Here is a 23,482-nt window from a genome sequence, read left to right as displayed (position 1 = left end):
ACAGGTGAGCAGAGCTGCTTTTCCCATATATCTGTTACTTAAAAAAAATGCTGTTTTCGCAAATGAAAGGGGGAACTCAAGTCATTCTTTTTGCAACATGTAACAAAAGTTCTCTGATCCATTGTGTGTGTGTGTGTGTGTGTGTGTGTGTGTGTGTGTTTCGGTTATAAAAAGGAAATCAGGAATTAAGAATTTTATTTAGTCTTTCTCTTTATTCAACTGTCTACCCACTGAAAGGTTATTTATTTATTTATTTATTTTTTGCCAGTCCTGGGTTTGGGCTCAGGGCTTGAGTACTGTCCTTGGGCTTTCTCCAGGCTAGAGCTCTACCACTTGAGCCTAGGCACCACTTCCGGCTTTTTGCTATGTATGTGGGGTACCGAGGAATTGAACCCGGGTCTTCGTGCATGCTAGGCAAGCACTCTACCACTAGGCCAAACTCCCGGCCCCTGAAAGGTTATATTTCAAATTATTTTTATTGTACATTTAATTTTAAATTAGAGCCTTTAAAAATTATCTTAGGACTTTCATATTAACAATGCCTTTTCCCAAAGAATTCTGGGAGAATCTTGTGGATATTCTACATTTAATGGTAGAAAATTAGCAGAAATAGTAATGATACAAATATATCTGAATTACAATTCTAGTAGGTCAGAACAGAACCTCATGTATCAGGTACTGTTTTAAGAACACTATAAATTTGGTTCTTTGGTAAGGGGGAAAAAATGACAACTGTACCAGAGATTCTGAATACTGTCATTTTGAGCGCCTAGATTGATAAGGTATATATTACATTTCTCTGAATTGCATTTTGCATGTAGGGAAAAATGGAGTGGAATTTGAAAATTGTGATCAGTCACTTCCATATTGTGCCTTAGTGAGGAAATGAGCAAAATACATGGTTACGTGCATTGATGGCAGTGTTGTCACCTTGTAATGGCACTGAGATAGCTCCTTTTGTTGTTAACTTCATAAAGAATCAGTGGCTGTGACAGCATGAGTTGATGTGTAGGTGAGCTTGGCTGAAATCACCAGAGATTCCCTGATAAGCACACAGTAACACCCTTAAGATCATCTTCAGAGTGTTCATTAAGTGTTTGCAGCTAGCATAGAGCATGTCTGCTTTCCATTGTTCCCATGCAGAGCCATTTCTTCAGTCCTGACATGTAATGCATTTTAACAACATTGCATACGGGCAGAATTTCTTGCAAGGATTAATATACAGAGATGGAGCTTTCAGAGTATTTGATCCAAATTTCTGATTTTTATTTTATGTGTGGGCATTGGTAACCTTTCTTTTGTAGTAACCACCCCCCACCCAATAATACTAAACCAAGCCAGCAGAGAACATAATTCTCTCCCAATTCTTGGCTGACTTATTTTTTGCCTATGTGTGTTGGATGACAATCACGACATAATAGTGGCATTATGGTCCTATTAATCTCAGGAAATACAAGTTGATTGTCAGGAAGTAAATTCTTCCCACAGAAATTGGTTTTTCCCTTGACATCTGATGTTTATCCATAGGCAACAGAGTGAATGAATCCTTGTATGCGCATGTATACAAAAATTAATAAACATGTATTTAACAATCTCATTTCAGTTAGGTTTGATTGAATTATTACTAGAGAAAAATTTTAAGGTAGATTTAGTGGTACTGCATTGTCCAAGACTGTTATGATTATCCAGAGTTAAATTACAATTAAAGTTTTAAAATTTCTTCTCTAGTTTTAAGTACTAGATTGCTTGTAATCCTAGTTACTTTGAGGCTAAGATTGGGAGGCTTGTGGTTTGAGGCCATCCCAAGTTTTTAAAAAAATGGTAACATCCCATCATAGTAAATAAAACCCTGGGCTCAGTGATAAAATAGTGACAAGTGTAAATACATAAAAAGGTCTCAATCCAGGTTAGCCTCAGCAAAAAGAGATTTCAACTGTGTCAAAATTAACTAGAGCCCAAAGTACTGGAGATAGAGTCCTGGGCAGCAAGCAAAGGGCTTCAGTTAAATTCCCAGCACTGGAAAAGAAAAAGGAAAGAAAAGACAGAGGGAGGGAGGGGGGGGGGAGAAAAGGAAAATTAAAAATTTACTAGAATGCAGCTGTGGTATTCAGTATAGACTACATGGAGAAATGAACTATGCAGCTTGTGGGCAGGAACAGAAGGGAAGAACTAGGGGAAAAGGAAGAATGGGGTGACATTGTTCAAGAGAATTGTGAAATGGTAATCCCTCTTGTACAATACCTTAATAATAACAATAAAGAAAAATGTCATTTTAGCCACATTTTAAATGTGCAGAATCTACCCAATTTGAGGTCAGTAGCTACCATATCGTGACCACAAATTCCATTTTTGTAAGGGTTGGAGAAAGGAGACTTCTACAGGAGAGTTTGTTTGCACAACCAAACTATTGGCCTGAACCAATGTAGTGTGCAGAAGGGTGTGCTTATAGCAGGAAGAGAAGTTATTTAGGGAGAGGCATTTGGTCCAAGTTTAGGCCTAAATACTTTTCATGCATATAATATTAACAAGAGCTCTCTAGCTCACTGAAACCTACCTTTTTTTTTTCACTCTTCCCGGATTGATATTACTAAAATGCAGAATTGATAGCACTCAGCTGCTTCAAACTATTTAATAATGTCTGATTTCCTACCAGGATTAAGTCCAGCTTCTTGCCTTTGCTATTTCACCTTTCCAGACTTTATTTCTCACTTAAAACATAGCTACGTAGAATATACCTCATCATACATATCTTTATACATTTACCTTTATTGTTTGTGAATCCGTCTTCCATTTAAAAAAGTTTTTGTATGTCTCTGTTTTATATCAAAGAATACCTGACAATTTTATTCTATTTTGTTTCTCCAGAGTTCTCTATACTTACCTTTTGTCATTTCCTTGAGAGATGCAAAGCTTCTTTCTCCTTTTGGGGCTTTTCTTATTTTTTTTTTTCTTTTTCCTAGTGATAATTGAGTAGATGCATGTAATATCCATTGAAGAAGTTCACCCTCTGCAGTGTGGTTTCCGTATTCCTTTTCTTTTCTCTCTTCAGTCAGTAGTAGTCTGGTTGCATTATGGTGTATGTGTGGTATTTAGTTCCTCTTCACTCTTGATTTTCCTCTCCTCTGTCCTGCTGATTGCTTGTAAGTATCCTTTTTACATTGCTCTGTGCCCTTCATCATTGTCATTGTCATTGCCTTTATCATCAATGATCATTATAAGTCTAGATTCCATAAATGAGAAAGCATATGCAATATTTGACTTTGGAGTTCTATTGAGAAAATCCTTGTCTATGTCTATATCTTCCAAAGTCTTAGATCTTAAATGAATGTCTTTGGTCCATTTGGAACTGATTTTTTCTACAGGGTGAGAAATAAAGGTCTAGTTTCAGTCTTTGGGCATGTATATGACTAATTTTCTCGTCACCACTTGTTGAAGAGGTTGACCTTTCTCCTGTATAACAATTTTTCAAAAATCAAATGGCAATAGCTTTGTGGATTTATTTCTGAGCCTTCTGTTGGTTTTTCGGCAAATACTGTGCTGTTGTTATTAGAGCATTATAATGTAATTTAAGGTATGATAGCTCTGTGTTGATTTTCTTTTAATTTTGAGGATTACTTTTGATACTTACAGTCATAATGATTGATTTTTCCATTCCTGTCAGGAGCTACATTGGAATTTTGGTGGGCTTTGCATTGAGTCCATACGTTACTTTTGAACATCAGCAATCTTTCATCTTCTAAAGTCTTTTAGAGGTCTTTCAGCTCCTTGGTTAAGTTTATAGCTAGGGTTTTTTTTTTTTTTTTGCGAGTCCTGGGCTTGAGCTCAGGGCCTGAATACTATCCTTGGACTTTCTCAAGGCTAGAGCTCTATCACTTGAGCCTCAGTACCACTTCCAGCTTTTTTCTATGTATGTGGTACCTAGGAATCGAACCCCGGTCTTCATGCATGCTAGGCAAGCACTCTACCAACTAGGCCAAACTCCCGGCCCTATAGCTAGGTTTTTTTAAGCCATTGTTTATGGGACTTTTTTGATTATTTCTCATTCTGTTCAGTGTTGGTTTACAGAAATGTTACTGGATTTTTGTTGAGTTTTGTAACCTGCAGTGTTGCTGGAGATGTTTATCAAATCTACGGGTTTTGTAGTAAAATCTTCAGTCTTGTAAGTGTGATATCTCATATACAGTTAGGGATAATTTGACCTCTCTGTTTGAATCCCTCTTACTTTGTTTCTTTGGCTATAATGAATTCAGGAGTGAAGACAGTAGATGATATTGTGTAATTCTTTAGAAGAGTTTACTGTGTTGTAGACAGTAGGTTTGTCAAGTTGAATTGAGATAAATTCCTTTTAATCCTAGTTTCCTCAAAGCTTTTTATCATAAAAGGATGATGAAATTTTTTATTGAGAATTTTTATAACTTTATCAAAGAGACTGATGCATAATTATATTTTTTGTTTTATTCTTACTCACTTTTGCTTTGAGTGTAGTACTAGCTTTATTAAATGAATGTTTCCAATTTCTTCTGTCTGTAGTCTTTGTCTCTTCATTCATCATGCACAGAATACCTGAAATTCTTTCAGGTCACAGTTGTCAAGTCAACTTCCTCAGGGAATCTTCCCCCAGCCCCTAAGCTAGATTTAAAGTATTTTCTTAATAATTTATTGCATGGCATCTCATAATTTTCTTATGGAAATTATCCTCAATAAGGATGTAAATACAGAGCCTTTAGAGTCTTTATTGGCTGTTTTCCTTGATAGAGTTTATACTGAGAGCAAGAGCCATGGTCCATCTAGTTTATCCTCAGTGCTTAGTACACTGTCAGCTTTACATTTGGTAATTAAATATTTGAATGAATTAAAAACAAAGGCTTTTCCTGTATTCCTCGTAAAATGTCTTACTATATTTTATATCCTACATTCCTGTGCTATAAAATGTGACCCCCCTTTTTTTGCCAGTCCTGGGGCTTGAAAATAGGACCTTGGTAATATCCTTGGTTTTTCTCAAGTCTAGCACTCTACTACTTGAGCCACAGCACCCTGGCTTTTTCTGTGTATGTGCTATCAAAGAATGAAACCCAGGGCTTCATGCATGCTGGGCAAATACTCTGCCACTAGGCCATGCTCCTGGCCCCCATTATAATCCCGTTTGAAAGGTAATACCTTAAATGCCCATCGCACACAAATTGGTTTATGAAGGTCCATTTTCTAGTAAGCTTTGTTGACTTACTAGGGGTGGAACTGTTATAATCTCTTTCTTGTGGAGAAAAATATTGCAATATTTTACTCATTTAGGCAGATGTTAGAATAATTTTGTGAAGCAGAAAGTAGTAAAGTCAGTTAATGCATGGGATTTTATTTCATAGTTGTTAATCTCCTCCAATAATACTTGTATGCCTTATATCACAGTATCTTTAAAAATCAGCCTTTGTAAGGTTTAGTTTACTGGTTTTGTGTACAATTTGGTAAATTAACAAACACAATTATCACAATTTGTTTTAAAACTGAAACATTGTAAATCACCATATACAATAAAGAATAAAAAAATATTCTTTTCTTCAAACCCTAGTCACTTATGCTGATTAATTATTGTGTTCTGACTCTAGTGGAACATTCAGTCAGGGCTCATATTTGGAGCAAAAGAAAGAAAATTGGACTTTTGTCTTCTGCAGATTGACTGGGGCCAGAGTGTCTGTCACCACCTGTGAGGTGTCAAAGGGGATAAGCAGGAAACAAGACAGGAAATGGGGTAAGGGTGGAGTGAGAGTGGGTGACAAATTGGGAAGGGGAAGTAAACGCGGAAGAGATGGCAGACATAATGACAAACCAATCAGTGTTCTAAGAAAATGTGAAATCTCGATTTATTTTCTGAGTCAGAAAGCTTATTTGTTAAAATCTAAGAATGGAAATAAAATGCTTCCTGGGTCCTTTTCTTGGGAGACTTTGGGCTGTATTCTTTGTTCATATTTCACTTTCGTGATCTTTTGCTCTGTTCCTGGGGTTTTCATTTTCACACCTTCTTGGTGGGTGGTTTCTTTAGTCTGTGGTGTGATAATGTTTACTATGTGATGGAGTGAGTAATATTCAAGGTATTTTGAGTATTTTCAGAGCTACAAGGAGGAAGCATCGTTTGCCTTATGAAGCTTTTGTTCAAAAAGTCCTTAAATTGCAAAGGATTCATGAGTTGTGATCAGAAGTAAGAAAGTAGAATTCTAATTCTGAAGTGCAGGTAAAATGAGATATTTTGGCTGTTTCCATCCAAAAGGGCTAGCTGAATCATGACTTCCATGGTCATGTTAGCTTTCTGTCAACTTTCTATAGACACTTCTGATGACAGAGTTATGGCTCATTGGTGTAAGTTTTTAGTTTTCTCAAAAACACCATGCTTGATTTTAATGTGGATCCTCAAAGATAGCCCTATTACCTAAGGAATCTTTACCCGTCTTAGCAATTGGTATCCCATTCGTGAAACTGGGCAATTTTCATGGTAGAGAGGTCTCACGTAGGTATACTTTCCACATCTGTGTCATGGAACTATTCTTGAATACTTAATATCGAGTAGATAATATTTCATAAAAATGAAGCTATTTCAGTAAAATAGAAAAATGGCAGGATAAGAGCTCAAACACTGCTTGAGTAAATGAATACATGAGTAGAATCGGTGATAACACTTGCTGGATGTATATATGATCTTTTATTTCAGCTTCTTAGAAGGTTTAAGTATCCATTGCTGAATGTTCAACAGAAAGTATGTGACAACCCATCACAGTTTCTTTCCATATTCTCATGTGTAGTCTTAAATGAATTTCAGGAGTTTTTTCCACTCTGCTTTGCAAATGCTTTTTTTTTAAATATCTATTCCAATTCAAAGGATCTATATGTTATCTCTATGCTTTGCATTTAGTAAGGGCTCAGTAAATGAGAATTTGACCTGGTTCTTGATAAGGGTGATATTTTTAGAGTAGGCAGATGGTAGTAAGACTGATTTTTCACTAAATGTTTTTTGTGTGTGTGCTGATTCTTGAACATGGAGCCTCTGCACTTCAGCTTCTATGGAATTGCTGCTTAAACTCATGTTTTGAAACTGGAAATCCTGCAACTAAAAAGGTGTTTTTACCTTTCCATATTGTGAACTTCACAAAATGTGAAGTTCAGTATCTATTAAAAACTGAAAAATACAATGGTCTATTATATGGCATTGATCTTCTAATCATAAATATAAATGCACAATCCTATAAGGAAACAAAGAATGAAAGCCTTATCTTTTATATAGATAACTAACCTTAGGCAGCTTCCTTTACCATATGTTCCTCTCACTACTCCTATATAGATCATGGGTAGAAATTGTGGTTGTTCTATTTTAATATATATTTGAGGATTTTAGAGTTGGGAAGCAAATAGTCAAAAAGTAATTCCACATTTGATGATGACTCTTGGTATATACAATTGAGTTCTTGCTTTCTTGGTGAACCAAGTAGTAAAATTAGCTAACCTTCTCACTGAAACCATCCACAAGACTTCCATCTGCATAGAAGAATTCTTATTTTATAGCAACATTCCTTTGGTTCTTCACTTACTAAACCCGATTGAAAGTCCAGGGTCCTCTTTTGGCTCCTCTTTTAGACTTTTGAGTCTAAATATTACATTAGTTAAGTATATTTAGTTTCTCTTTGGGAATACATTTGTGTGTGCCCAAAAATGTGTGAATACCCCCATGCAGAGACTTAAATTTCCCAGTATTAAAAAAAAAAACCCTTCATTTTCCCAGTATTATTTTAAAAAACATTTTTTGTTTACTTCCTTGTAACTGAATTATGGATGGAGGGATTTTCCTGTATTATCAATTCTACTTTTTCTAAAGAAAATTTTCCCTGTCTTAATTTTCTCAGTCTTAATTTTTCTATTACGTTAATTTTTAGAAAAAATAAGACACTCCGTAAGTGTCAATTGTACATCTTTTATACTTTAGTTTTTTTCTTGCAATGCTGAGGAATAAACCCAGAGCCTTATGCATGGTAGACATGTGCTATAACTCTGTGCTTCATTCCTAGTCCTTATATTATATTTTAAATGTGCTGCCCTTTACGATAGCACTTCCAGCATGGACATTTCATGTTCCCAGAGAAAACATTAGCATTGAATTCTAAATGAACTTCTAGTATCCATTATAACATTCAGGGGAAAAAAATTAAGTACATGTAGGAAATAATATTTTTGTATAGATGACAAAGAGGAAAGGGAGTACAAACAAAACATAGCTAGATTTTTGTTAATATTAGTAGAAGATGTTTAGTCATCCAAGTTCTCCCCTGATTTGAAAGTGACATTGAAGCTGATTCTGCAAGATATAGGGGACTGTCACTTATTGGGACATAGATGGTTACCTGCATTTTGATGTTTAGTTACTCTCCAAGTATTACAGTCCTAAATGTACCTTCGATGCTACCCATTTACCTGGAGCTTTTATTTGGCAATTTGGAAAAACCCCAAATGCTGTTGTGCATGTAATTGAAGTTAGAGGACATGAGGAAAAGCTGTTCTGACCAAGTAGAAAACAAATAATTGTATTCTGTTTCTGATCTTCATTTATAGCACCAGCAACAAGTGGTGCAGGCTGTGGAACGGGCCAAGCAGGTGACCATGGCAGAACTGAACGCCATCATTGGGGTACGTGGCCTTTCCATTTTAGCTCTCATCTTAGTGTGTATCCTCAGCTTTCTTGCTTTCTCTTAAAATTTTTTTATTCCAATGAAGGCTCAAAAAAAAAAAAAAGCCAGTAGACGACCACAAAGTGAAATTAAACACTTTGTCTTTAATCTCATGTAAAATATGATGGCTGTTTCAGAAACTTTGAGTCACATTCTTTCTACGTTCTTAAAATCTCTTCCCTAAGATAACTGGGTTGTTCCTTTTCATATTTCTTTCTTTTGCAATCAGCTTCTGTTGTTAACCTAGCGCAGAAAAAAAAAAGTACAGATTGCCCTGATGTTAAAATGATCTGATTTCTTTTATCTTTCCTCAAGTGATATAGTCTGTCTTGATAGCATTTTTAGTGAAATATATATTTTCACATCTTCCCTGCCATTTTTTCTCCCCTGTATAAGTGATTCTTAGGGGCTAGTGTCCATTTGTAGGAGAAATAATAGATGAACTACACACTTTTGAAAAACTCATTGGCTTAGGAAGTCATTTTCCGCAACTAATAGTGATAATACTGCCTAGAAATCCAGCTGGACTTTATGGGTTTGGGCAGTCACTCCAATAGCACTTAAATTTCTGTTCTCTCTGACTAAGTTAACATGAAATAAAGTTGTGTACTAAAGAAAACTTAGAAATAATAATACAGTAAGAGTAGTTTCTTAACCTTTTTCTGTTGAAGGCACTACATCTATTCTTTCTCTTTCTGTCCCTTCTCAAACTACTTTTCTTTTGTGTATAAATTATACGGGAAAGTCTTCTCTTTTTTTCCCTTTAGTGTATCAAACATACTTTGAAATGCTAATTATTCCATTTACTTTCATTAAAATTCAAATTGCTGAGTGAAGATGGGGATAAGGGCCACCTGATAATCAATCTGAAGTGAAGATATTGCTTCAATTATGCCTCTGTCTTTTAACAAGGAAATCAGAACTCAGGGACCACTGCTATGGTGCGGGCACAGTAGTCTGATTGTAGCTTGTTCTTTAATAGGCTATTTAGAGCTCTATTTTGTGTCCTTCTGACCACAAGAAAGAAATGATAGTAAATTAGCAGACACAAATGGAAAAGAGTAACCTTTATTTCCTTCAAAAGGCCCTTGGAAAGATGAGGCTGAGTCAGAAATGCCACATAAGAACCAGGGATAGCATTTATCATACATTTTCTGTCAGGCAGGGCTAGAAGGACATAGGGATGAATACATTTCATGATTAGTTTTAATTTCTTTAAACCAAAGGAAACAGCAATATATTAATTTTTTAAATAAGGGAGCCTCCACATTAATAGTTAAACATGTATTTCTGTACCATCTCTGCTTGACTGAAGTGTTGGTATATGTGAATGCATAGTTCTTATGTTAGGATGGTATATATGTTTTTGTTACTAGGTCTCCTACAGGTCAGAAGTGATAGAAAATGCATTTGTTACTGTACGATCTAGTGGTTATAGAAAGAATGTATAGTGTGCGGTCTGATAGGAGACCTTGCAAAGGGCATTTTTAGCTTTGCGTTTATCATTTGTGTAAATGGCTAAAAGGCAGCCCTTCTACCTTTCCTTTTCTAGGAAAATGCTTTTGTTGTTGTTGGTTTTGTGTGTATGTGTGGGTTTGCTGAACAGTAAGAAGATTAAGGTTTAAAAACATGTTGTGTGGCTGTTGTTTAAAAATGAGGAAAGATAGAAAATGGAAACATTCTCTTCCTCATATAATGGGTATTTTTAATGCTGTTCCTCTCTGTTTCATTTTTACATGCTTTATTTTGAATGGGTTTGGATGGGTTGACACATTGTCTTTCCTCAGGGAAATGATGACTTACGTTAGCTTGTAGTCGAATTACTGATGTTTCATACGTAAGGATGTCATTGCTAAAATAAATCTGGTTTAATTTTGTGATCCAAAACTTATCCAAAGAACTAAGTCAATAAAACTGCATAATATTAGAGTGGCATGTACTGTAGCTGATAGATCTTGGATCTTGTAGACTTTATTTGTTGTATTTGGACAGAGAATGAAGTAAATCTGGTTGTTCAGAAAAACATTGTGGAGAGAGAAAACAAACCCAGTAGTTTCAGGGAACCGCAAACCAGAGTGAGAAGGAAAGAGCCCAACTGAAAACTTGCTGAATTTCTACAGTTCTAGTTCTCTTTGCCTTTTTCAATCTTGACAGTGCCTCCTGTCCAGGAGTTTTTCAAGTTGTAACATTGTGGAATTTTCAAAGCACCTGTTCTGTGTCCTCTTCTGCATTTATTACTTTACCTTGTATCATTTTGAATAGTTACCAAAACCATCCAGGTTAGTCTAGTTTAGATTTCTTGCTTTCTTTTTTTAACTTAAATTTTAGTACATAGTTGGCAAGGAGTCTCTACATTGAAAGAATGAATGACAATTTTTTCTTCCAGCCATATGCCCATCTAAGCCCCATGCAGATCTTCATTTATTTATCTCTATGTAGGGATCTGTTTTATATGTACACACATCATCTAGACAAGAGCAAATGTTCCCATATTTAATGTAATCTGATGAAGCACTTTTTTAACTCTACAATATTATTCTACCTTCTTTGGTAAATGAGCTGAACCAGTGATCCATGCAGTTTAAATGCAAAATGCTGAAGTGAGTCTGAAACCTGGAAAGGCGGCTGTTCTCCTGACAATAAGCTAGTTGTGTTTAATGGAATGAAACACAGTTATAATGATTTCTTTCACAGGTCATGTTCAGTTTAAAACTGTTGATAGATGGAAATAAGTTAAATATCATTTATCTTTCATTTATAAGGAACAAAGCCTGGAAAATTCTTGTGTTGCTTTTCTGATAGCTAATATTTTGTGTTTTGAAATCATATATCCTTGAAAATGTTTCCTGAGTACCCCCAAATGGGTTGGGGGATGTTATGTATCTACTTTGATCCTGCCATGTGTCCTAGTAGCCACTGTTTTTAAATTAGAATCTCTGCAAGATCACACTGTTGGAACAACACACAAATTGTAGTTTTAAATCAGTAATATGATCTAATTAGAAATGATGTTTTCATTTCCTGTCTTATTAAATTGAGTCATCTGACTATCTTAAAATGGTTTTTAAATCCATTACACTATATAATCAGTGCATGCTGTGTGAATGTGGTTACGCTTAATAAGAGAGGCTAACTTGAAACCTCATAAGAATTTTAACAAAGAAACTACCATTAAGGAAAGAAGTTTGTTAGGATGTACTTTGGAAGGAAAGTGTTTGGCTTTTAAAAATAGAAAAATGCAATTTTAATCCCCCCCACCTTCCTTATTTAACCTGTCTAAGAAACAAAATGATAGAAATGTGTGCATTAAAATAAAAAGCTGCCATCCCCCCCCCCAAAAAAAGAGCCCTTTAAAAACAGGTATGTCATGGTGTTGGAAAATGCAGTTTAGCCGTAGAAATGCTGAACCTCAATTTTCAGCAGTGACATTTTAATGATAGGAAGTCTGCAAAATTATTTGCCATCAATTGTGAAGGCAATAACAAGCCTTGGTGGTTTTTCACACTCTCTGTGTTAAGTGCTTTCAGAATGACAGCGTAAACTGTGTTAGAGAACTCCAAGGAAGTAAAACTGATTAAAATGTTCATGCTTGAATGGTGCTGATGGAATAGTTCATTTGGACTTTCTCTACCTCCTGCAGCTCAAGCTGAAATATTAAAATTCAGTGGATTTAAATCTCTCTCCTCTCAGCTCAGGAAAAAACATTACATTTTAATAGGTTCTAAACCCATAATTCATTGCTTTGGAGCAGCACTATTAAATCTATTTAAATATTACTTGTATTACTAAGGAAATGATTTAAATGACTTTGCCTTTACCATACTATGTGTTTGAATTATTTTTTAAGAAAGACAGTATCTACCTTCCCCTCTTAGCATTTTTATTGTCTCTATCATGTGATTGATCTTTACATTATTGTGTGTGTGTGTGTGTGCACGTATTTATTTATTCCAAATTAACATTACAGCAGACAGTCTTGCAGTGTGGTAATTTACAAAAAAAAAAAACCCTAAAAACATGTCCTCCTTTTTTCATTATATATTTCAGAGCAATCATTTGTAAGTTTCAGAGACATTTAGATGAATAATTTTAGCAATTCACCTTGTTAATTGTTTAATTGTTTGGTTTTGTTGTGTTTTGAGACACTGTCCTCAGGTGTGTGGATATCCATGTGTGTCCCAGGCTGGCCTTGGATTTGAGGTTCCCTTATGTCAGCCTCCTGACATATAGACATGGGCCTCCGTGGCTATCTTTTTAAAATTTCTTTTAAAATGAATAGCCGTTTGGCAAAAAGCCTCAGTGGTGTTCGTATTAGGAGATTAAAAACTTGTGTCTATGTGTGTGCCCCTGTGTGTGCTCACGTGCACATGAGTGAGTCCATCCTTGCAGAAGTGTATGATATATGTGGATGTTACAGCCTCTAATAACACAGAATTTGCAATGAAATGAAAAAATACAGGTTGGAGCTGGGCCCTGGGTGTCAGTGGCTCACACCTGTAATCCTAGCTATTCAGGAGCCTGAGATCAATGTAGTTCAAAGCCAGCCCAGGCAAGAAAGTCCATGAGACTCTCTCCAGTAAACTATTCACAAAAAGCCAGAAGTGGCGCTGTGACTCAAGTGGTAGAGCAATAGCCTTGAGCACACAGAGGCTCAGGGACAGAGACCAGGCCCTGAATTCAAGCCCCAGGACTGGCAATAATAATAATACCAACAAATACAACTTTTTTTTAACACAAAAATGTACTAAGCATCCCAGTATATTCATTCCTCTGTGTTGTCTAATGGGCGTTCCAAGGATCTGGTCTCTGTAGTATTCAAGCAGTGCCCTTCCTGGGTCTACCTTGATACTTTCAGTTGGTGCCAATACTACATGTCTCCTAAGTCTTGGTGGGAGCACTCTAGGAGGAACTTGCTTTGCACCAGTCCTTTTGGAGGACCCTTGTATGGGAATCCACCTTTAAAGGGTCCCACCTAGGTAGAGAATCAGTTGTTCATCATCATGACTTGATGTTTTAGTTTCCATCCCTTCCTGATTCACTTCCCCTGGGGTTCCCACTCCTTGTTGAGGATCCTTCCAAAGCTATGTGTAGCCAGGTTCTGGCCTTCTACTTGCTGTAGGTACTACCATACTCAAGGTATATTTACAGGCTCTTTTAGGAGGCTTGGCCTTGGAGGTAAGTCATTGTGGTCACGTGTTATAAGAATCATGGCTTCTTTTCTGTTGTTAGTACCATGTATAAAGCTTGCTCTTAAAGATCTCAGCTTTTACAACTCAAGATTACCACTATTCTTTTTTTTAAATCCTTATCATACCTAGGGGTGAGCTTGTCTAGTTCTTCTCTCAGTTGACTGCTGTTTGTTGGTATTTTTTTAAGTGTGTATAATATGGAATGAACTTTTAAAAGTGATCTATTAAAAAGATTGATGTTTTTTAGAGAGTGTTATCTCATCTTTGTTACTGTCTTGCTTTAATGATGTGCTTGGAACTTAAAGGCTTTATAGTGCTGGCCACAGATTTTATCATATACAGAGTATGAGTGGAGAGGCTGGCCTGAGTATGTCCCTTGTGTTTTTTGTATTTGTATGGTTCTGCTCCCATAATCTCACAAAGCTGTGGTGGCACTAAAACCATTGTAGTGTTACATTGTACCCCTTTTTATCATTCTGTTTTGATGTTTTCCCCTCATGCTGCCTTTACTTTTTTTATATTGGTCTCTTTCCCTTGGAGCAAGGGACTACATTATTGAATGATATAGTTATAATCTAATCTTTCTGCTATAGTCTGATAAGGCTTTAAGAGACAGTAATTTCCTTTTTCTCATAATAAAGATTTTTCTCATGTTTAAATTTTTGTAGTTGAATTTCCACTTTAGAAACTCTCCACATCCCTCTCCCCGCAAAAAAAATAAACCCACAAAGTAAGGAACTAGATTTCTAATTTGTTGCTATGATGTCCACTTAGTTTCTATTACAAAGGTTCTCTGGAAGAAATTTCTAGAAACCAGTTAATTCCTCATTTCCCAAGCTATTGCTGACTTGAAGTGCTACTGTATTTCTCTGTGCTTAGCTAAGAGCCCTTTCTCACTAGTAAATGTACTTCCATAGATCAAAGTGTTAGTTAGCTCAAAATCTATATTTTAATCTATTTTTTAATTTAGATTTTACATCATCACCCACCTCCATTTTGAGCTGTGATTGAGAGGAAGTTCAGACAAATAGAAAATACTATTCAAGCCTGAATATCATTTACAAAATGACCATAGGGATATATCAATTGGGTTTTTAATGTGTAAAATATATGAGAAGAATGGATAATCACAAAAGTACCATCCACTTTAACATTGTATGACTTTGTATGCTTACATTTTTGATAATTGTGCATCTTCATTATAAACTGGTGGTCCTTTTGTGTCAGTTATTGTTCCAGATTTATCATATCTGTGAATGTTTATGTTTTTGTCTCAGTGGTTAACTAAAAAGGACAAATGTTTACTGAAAGTGTTTACTCTGTGTCAAGTACTATATTAACTATTAGCATGCATTATTTTGCTTAAGCTTCACACCAACCCCATGTAGAAGGAAAAATTATCTGAACCTTACAAATGATGAAACCAGAAACAGGAAGTAGTTTTCTGAAGGAGCCATATATGTAGGAAGTAGCAGAACTAGAATTCAAGTTCCTAGTACCTATTCATTCAACTCTTTAAACTTAAACATTTGATTGTTAGATTGCTCCTGTCTCTAACTTTATCTCTTGAATTTGTGTTCCTTCTTTACACTGGGGCCATCTTCTTCTTATCTTATAATCTGTCAGAATTGTCCAGCACTCCGGTGGGAAGAAAATCAAAATTTTTGTTCATGATACATTTAGTAATTAGATAGTCTCCATTATATGAGAGCCAAGACTGGTAGAACCACCATTACTGAGAAAATATATTAAACTTGATTGGGCTGTCAGTTTTATGATAAACTTTGTTCTTTTTTTCTCCTCTTTTTCTCTGTGAATAAAACTTATCCAGCTACTTATGAATAGCAGTTACTCACAGGAATATAGTAATAGTCAAACTTTAAAAAGTGGTATTGACTTAATAAAAATTAGAGCTCTCCAGCCTTTGTAACCAGCCTCTTAAGAAAAATATAAACGATATTTTCTTGAAATGTAAGACAGCCGTATGGTTAGACTATTCCTTGTGATTCTCCTATAGATCTTTTTTTTTTTTTGTCTTCGTAGATTTATAAAAATAGAGGAGAGTTTATCTCTGACAAGATTGTCTTCTGACCAATGGTGCCTTACCACTATGGTCTGCAATCAAAATGGATGTCATATTGGTGGTTGTGGTGATAGTGGTGGTGGTGGTGGTGGTGGTTGTTTTAATTTCCCTGGGGTATTTCTGGGTTGACTCAAAGCAATTTGTAGACACAGCTCTGCCAAATTAATGTCTGAAAGAAGAAACTATTGCAGTTAAAAAACAGTTCGGAGTTCTTTGCTGTCTACTTCGATTGAAAGCTCAGAAACGTTGTAGTTTAAAAAAAGTGTTTTTTAAAATTTTTAATGTGCAGTAGTGTCAGAATGACCTATGTACACAGATAAGATGTTGAGGTAGGCTTTTTTGTTAGTTTTTTTTTTTCCACAATGCAAGCTAAAATATTTTAGATAACCTTTCTAGTTTTTCTTAGAGGTGACCTGTGAGCATGTGACCAACCTTATCCATGCCCATGAGATATAAGATGTGTTTTTCTCCTTACAGATAGACACATGGAGAGGAAATTGTTTTCCTTTCTGCATTTTTAGCACAGTTATATAATAGTATGAGGTAATACATAGAACTGTAGCAGGCATCTTGTGATGAAAGCCTGGATATGATAGAAATTATAAGTACAGAGAAGTTGATCTTGGGCCCTAAAGTGCCAACTCATCTAACTCTACCCTGAGCTGATTATATTAGTAATAAAAGCCCCTATTATTTACTAGTAATAAAAATCCTTACTATTTACAATGCTTTTATGTGGCTTCTCTTTAACTTTGAAGATATATATTATATACTATATATTATATATATTATATAACTGATGTATATTACATACTGTATACATATACTATATGTATGCCTTTATTTTTAATTCTGTGTTGACTAACAAAATGATGTAAACAACTATCTAGAGCTTGGGGGAAGGCTGATTTAAGTGAACCTTCACATATCTAGATAATGGCATAATATGTAGCTATTACAAATGATGTATTTAAAGTAGTACTAATTGTAGGGAACAGTGTTCTTGATACCTACTAAATAGGACAAGGAGGAATAAACTAAACTCTGAGATGTCTTGGTGTTACTTTTATTTAAAATGCTTATATATGCTTTGGAAAAATACTGAATTGATCCACAAACATATTAGTGTTTAATAAGATAATATTTCACTTTTCTTTTCACCCTGCTTGTCTTCAGTTAACACACTGTTTTTCTTATTGGAAAAAAGTTACAATATACATTTGTATTTCTGTGGCAATGCCTCTTCTTCCTCATGTAAGTAGTGCAAGCATCTATCCTGTTACTTTAGAACCAGCTTTACAAGAAAATCCCTTTCCTTTACATAATAACTACATGTCTTTTGGGCTCTCTTCAAAACTATATCTCAGCTTCTCTTCCGGGCCACTACCAACACACCCCTCCAGGTTATCACTTACTGTGCTTTAGGATTTGAAACCTATATTATATGCCCTTGTTGCTATTTTCTTCCCTCACATTCTTGCTGCTTTCAGATCCAGTCACTGCATAACATTTTGAACTTTGAAAAAAAAGTAGATATCTTTGTTTTTTAAAATAGCACATTTTAAATACTTTATGTATTTATGTACTTTATGTATTATGTACTTTATGTCTTTATGTAGGCCAGTGTATGCCAGTTAACACTCACTTGCATAAAGTACTTACCGTGTCCTTATGAGGACCTATGTTTTAGGCTAGGTTTATTTTTTGAAGCTGAACTTTTGGTTGCCTTTTAACTGAAATAATCAGGATTATAATTATTTGTTGACTGTGTGTTGCAAATATATCTTCTCCTAGTTTCCGGCTTGTCTTCTCATTTTCTGTAAAGTATTTTGATCAACAGATGTCTTTAATTTGAACCAAGTAATAAATACTATCAATTTCATTCTTATGGTTTGAGCTCTCTGACCCATTTAAGAAATCTGATTTCAAGCTTTAGAGTACTCAGAAACAGATCTACTCATGTATGTCATAGTAAATCTATGAGGAAAAACTGGACACCAGACACCAATAGCTACTAGTGGGGAATACTTACTTTTGTGGAGAAAAAGTGAAAATGAGGTGTGTGTGTGTGTGTGTCTCAGTCTCACTATATGCAGAAGTCAGTCAATCACGCAGCATAAAAACCCAAAGTAAGTATGTCTGTCTGTTTCTGTCTGTCTCTTTTGTCTTGGAGCAGATTTCTTAAATTGGCCCTAGAAAACTCAAACCATAAGAAAAGGATTGATAGTATTTATTATTCAATTGAAATGTAAAACATCTGTTCCTCAAAATATTCCTCACGAAAAAAAAAAAGAAAATGAGAATACAAGCCAGAAACTCAGGAGAAGATATTTGCAATGCATAAGCAACAAATTATTATAATCTTGATCATAACCAGTTAAAAGAGCAATTCAGCTTAATAAAGTGAAACAAAACCCCAAGCCAGCATCCTTGTCTTGGAAATCTCATTATTCTTAAAATTGAAATCCCTTAATGGACAGTATTGGATTCCCAGAATACTCAGGTGTTGCCCAACTTGCCCTTTTACTTACAAGGTTGCCTTTTCTACCCCAGTCTCAGCAGGCACCAATCCCTTTCAGAGACTTTGCAAATGGTTCTCTTCAACCTCTGATTCTGTTCTCAGAGTTCTCTGTAAGATGTTCTGATTTGCACCCTGCTGGTCTCAGTTCAAAAGTCATTTTCCCAGAGTGAATACTTTCTGTGAATGAATGATCTCACTGGATCAGATACGGTCCTGAAGGGGCAGCAGGTACATCAGTGAACTAGATAATGAAGGCTTATGCTCCATTTCTTGATGCAGTACTATTCTCCACTAACCCTCACTTTGGCTCTCAAATGTGTGTTGCTGGTGGTAGATTGTATTGTTATTTTTTTAAATTCCCATTTAATGATGCTTATCAAAGCTACAAGATTCAGAAACAAGAGTTTTGTTTAAATTGTACTGTTGGCAGTTTTTTCTCTTTTCTTTCTCTTTTTCTTCGGATTTATTTCCTCTTCTCACTGTTGATTTCTGTACCTTTGTCTTGTATGTATATGCTATCTGATTTGAGGAAGGGAAGGAGAACTACAGAAACAGTGGGTGAAAGGTTGAACCAATTCAAAAGTGATACTCACTAGTAGATACTATGTTGGGAATGAATTTTACAATTTGGGGGTGGTAACTTGTGGGGGGATGGGGAGAAAATGAAGGAGGGGGTAACACTGTTAAAAAAGAAATGTACTCCTTATCTTATGTAGCTGTACATTACCTTTATGATTTTATTCATATGTGTGTGTGTGTGTGTGTGTGTGTGTGTGTGGTGTGAGTGTACAATCAAGAATCCATGCCAAACATTTTAAAGCACAATAGATACAGAAAAGAATAGAACATGTTAGTATGCTATAGTAGTATTGGAGTTGTTTATTATACATTTTCATTATATGTATTCTATATAGACATACAGATATATACACAAACTGGAAACGCACATTAAGGTAGTAAATGTTAGAAATCAACTCATATAGAAGACCTTAGAGATTAATTCCACTTCTCAAGTTGCAAACTTTAATTTGGGGTTATTGAAGGGCTTGAAGTAGATAGGATTTTAAATTGTAGCTTTGCTTTTTGAGTGTGGGTTGGGGGCAGAGAGAGGGATACTAGAAGCTTTAGCTCTTAACTAAAGCTCTTTCAGCTTTTTCATTCAACCAGTGGTACTATACCACTGCAGCCATGCTTCCAGTTCTTGCTGTGTGTGTGTGTGTGTGTGTGTGTGTGTGTCCGTCCCTATATATCCCCTATGTGTCTGTGTGTCCGTGTGTCCATGGGAGGGGGAGGGGAATGTTCCTTGGAGATAGCAGTTGGGAGGATTTGTCTCTTCCTGGGCTAGTGAATCCAGATCTTTAGTTCTCAGCCTCCTGAGTAGCTAGGTTTACAGGTGTGAGCCTCTGATACCCAATTTTATAAAAAGTTTCAAATAGCTTTACCAAAAAGCTTGACTGAACATAAATCCTTTCATGATATGACTCTAATGACTAAAACACAGCAGAGTAGATTATAGGTTTCAGTAAAAATTAGTCTTTGTATTTTTTAAAATTTAAATAGGCCTCCATTCTTAAATAAAAATGTATTTTTATTGCTAATTTGCTTAGAAATAGCTGTCCTAGTAAATTTAAGGCCATTTCAGAAGGCACGTTAACAGGATTACTTTTAGGGAAGATACTATATAACTCTCTCTCTCTCTCTCTCTCTCTCTCTCTCTAAATATATATATATATATATATATATTTTTTTTTTTTTATTTTTTGTGGGTCATTGGGGCTTGAATTCGGCTTGGGCACTGTCCCTGAGCTCTTCAACTCAAGGCTACCGCCCTACCCTTGAGCCAAGACCCACTTCTGGTTTTCTAAAGGTTAAATGGAGATAAAAGTCTCAGGTCCTTTTGTGCCCTGGCTGGCTTTGAACCTTGATCCTCAAATCTCAGAGCCTCCTGAGTAGCTAGGATTACAGGTGTGAGCTACCATACCCGTACCTGACTTCCCTCCTGGTTTTTATTCTTATTTTGTGAGTTAAAGTTTTAGCAGTGAAATTTTAGTGCAGATCTAATGGAATTTACTTTTTTTTTTTCTTGTTACCTGTCTTATCCTGAAGACCAGTCCTGAGATTTTAGGGAGTTTGGAAAGATGTGACTTGTTTAACATGAGAAATACATGTTTTCTTGGGTTACTTCAAGGCACATCTTTCTCCTACCATAAAGCCCACATTTTAAGTCACTGGGAATGAGTTACAAATAAGCTTATCTTGAAATGTTTCTTCCTTTGTTCTTTTTACTTGTTTCTTTCACTTTACCTTTAGCTTTTGCCAGAAATTGTTTAAAAAAAAAGAAAGAAAACAAGAAATACTATCCTAAGGCAAGAAGGGTATATCTGCTTTTCACTATCCCCTAGAGAGAATTTGAATTAGATACTAAAACATTGTATAAGTGTCACCTACATTTGTCCACTGACATATTGTCTGTCAGTTGTGGTTATATCTGTTGGTATATACATACACATAACTTTTTAAGTGCTGAACAGTGACAGTCCATATTTTCTCATTAATATTTTAATATGTTCTATACCTTGCATGCACAATTAATAAAACCCTGTATCTATCCATCCTTATAGTTCTTATTGTCCACAAAAGATCCTTCATAGCATTCATTGTCACATCTGTTTTCTTTTACTCTAGAATAACCGTCAAACCATTCTTTATGATGTTCACATTTCCAAGATTTTAGACCAGTGTTCCATAATCCATGTTTGTTTATGATTGTCTTCTCCAATTTAGATTAAGTCTTTTTACTAGAATTACTACCAAGGTGATTGTATTAGTTACTTATTTTTTTTTTTTTTTTTTGCCAGTCCTGGGCTTGGGCTCAGGGCTTGAGCACTGTCCTTGGACTTTCTCAAGGCTAGCACTCTACTACTTGAGCCCCAGCACCACTTCCGGCTTTTTGCTATGTATGTGGTACCGAGGAATCGAACCCAGGTCTTCGTGCATGCTAAGCAAGCACTCTACCACTAGGCCAAACTCCCGGCCCCTGTATTAGTTACTTATATTCTGACCAAATAACGTGACACAACTTAAGAGAGATGAAATTTGAAGGTAGATTCGCTATGACATTGGTATTTCTGGCTGCTAGCCAGCTTTATAGTGTGAGTGAGAGGCAAATAGGAAAGCACTGAAAAGCCTTGAAAACTGTCCCTGGTCAGAAAAAGCTTTCTGAAGGTGGTAGCTGAGAAAGGCATCTGAAAAGATGAGCAGTTGATTATTTTAAGTTCAGTCCATGGTCATTTGGCTCCATTGGTTGTGAGCCCTTGACTAGGCACCATCTGTTAGCACAGGAGTAAAGCATTTTACTATAAGCAGAGGGTGAGAAAGGCACTGGGAACATGATGCAACTTGCAAGAGCATGCCCGTAGTGATTTCCTCCAAATAGGTCCTGTTTCTTAATCTTTCCAGATGTTCCCAAAACAGCGCCATCAAGTGTTTAACACATGAGCTTATAGTAGGAAGGGCATTTTATATTCTAATTTACAACCTCCTGCCTCTAGTTGCCACAGGCTCATGGCCATCTCATAATGTAAAATGCTCTTAGTCCATCTCCAAAAGTCTGCAAAGCCTTATCAGTTCCAATATTGTTCAAGCATCCAAATTCAGAACATCTTGTGAGACTTGGGGCATACGTACTCTTGGCTCTGAGTCCTGTTACATATTTACAACATACAGTGGTGTGGTTCAGAAGGGAGGAAAGGGAAAACAAGAGCGAGGAAATAGGATGGAAACAAGATTTAAATCCATCTGGGCAAGCATCAGATGTTTTAGCTCCATGTCTAGCATCTGCAGTACACGTACAGTGGCATGATCTGAGTGCTGACAAACTTGGGTAGTCCAGGTGGCTTCACCAAGCACAGCCCACAATGACCTCTGCTGGGATGGTTCCATCTGTTGTCAGAATTTTCCTTTGTGCTTATTCACATTTCTGATATTTCCATTACCCTGGGATCTCTGTTGTTTAGGCCTCATTTCTCAAGAGTGGCTGCAAGGATCTTGATCTTGCCAAACATGAGCCTCAAAGGCCTTCCTTTATTATCTGAGTAGGAACCTTTATTATTCCCTAACTCCTGAATTCTCTATGCCTACAAAACTAGCACCCCACAGACAACAACGAGGTCTGCTGCCTGCCCCAACAATTCTTGGATGCAATTGGCCTAGTTTTGTTGTTTTGTTTTGTGTTTTTGGTCAGTTGTTGGACTTGAACTGTGGGCCAGGACACTGTCCCTGAGCTTTTCAGCTCTACCACTTGAGTCATATCACCACTTCCGGTTTCCTGGTGGTTAATTTAAGATAAAGAGCCTCATGACCTTTCTTGCTTGGGCTGACTTGAACTGCAAGCCTCAGATCTCTCAGCCTCGTGAGTAGCTAGAATTACAGGCATGAGCCACCAGCGTCTGGCCCATTGGCCTGGTTTTGAAATACCTTTTAAGTGACTGAGTGTCTGAGATGGTGAAAGGAATCCTGGGGAAACAGTTTCTAGATAGCCCTATTCAAGTGGGACACCCTGGAGAAGCTGTGTTCTGAAGAGTAAGCCTCAAGTGTGTATTCCCTTTTTTGCCCTTCAGTCTAGGATGGATGGCATCTGGAAAATCTCTGATGGGCTCCTAGAGCAAGTCTTGGAACAGAATCCTTGGCTTCTTTGTAATAGTACTAGTCATCTCTTTAGATGCCTTTCTCAGCTACCAGCTTCACAGAGCTTTTGCTGGCCATGTACAGTTTTCAAGGTTTTTCAGTGCTTTCCTATTTGCCTCTCATTTGCACTATAAAGCTGGCCAACAGCCAGAAATATCAATGCCATAGGAGGTCTACCTTCAAATTTCATCTGCCAGGTTCTGTTACTTCTTCACATTTAAATTCAACCTCCAATAAAGTCTGCAGACAACTTCTTGGCCACGGTGTAAGACACATGACCTCTAGTTCCGTTTGTTTATTT

At 36.3% G+C, this 23,482-nt stretch overlaps 1 protein-coding gene across 9 annotated transcripts in view; it reads left to right on the top strand.

Moving 5' to 3' along the window:
- The window catches only part of Tle4 (TLE family member 4, transcriptional corepressor), a 143,906-nt gene that overhangs the window by 42,618 nt on the left and 77,806 nt on the right, over nucleotides 1-23,482 (top strand). For 5 of the 9 annotated variants that reach the window (XM_090329596.1, XM_090329595.1, XM_090329598.1 and 2 more), the window contains exon 6: nucleotides 8,587-8,661. The exons of the other annotated variants lie outside the window; for them this stretch is intronic. In XM_090329596.1, coding sequence (XP_090185722.1) covers nucleotides 8,587-8,661 — 75 coding nt within the window. The remainder of the gene's footprint in view (nucleotides 1-8,586; nucleotides 8,662-23,482) is intronic. 9 annotated transcript variants of the gene reach the window in all.

This window comes from Megascapheus bottae, chromosome 3 (assembly GCF_031878675.1).
Source record: "Megascapheus bottae isolate mThoBot1 chromosome 3, mThoBot2.hap1, whole genome shotgun sequence".
Lineage (NCBI taxonomy): Eukaryota > Metazoa > Chordata > Mammalia > Rodentia > Geomyidae > Megascapheus > Megascapheus bottae.
Note: the sequence above shows the minus strand (reverse complement) of the source record. Positions and strands in the feature narration are given on the sequence as shown.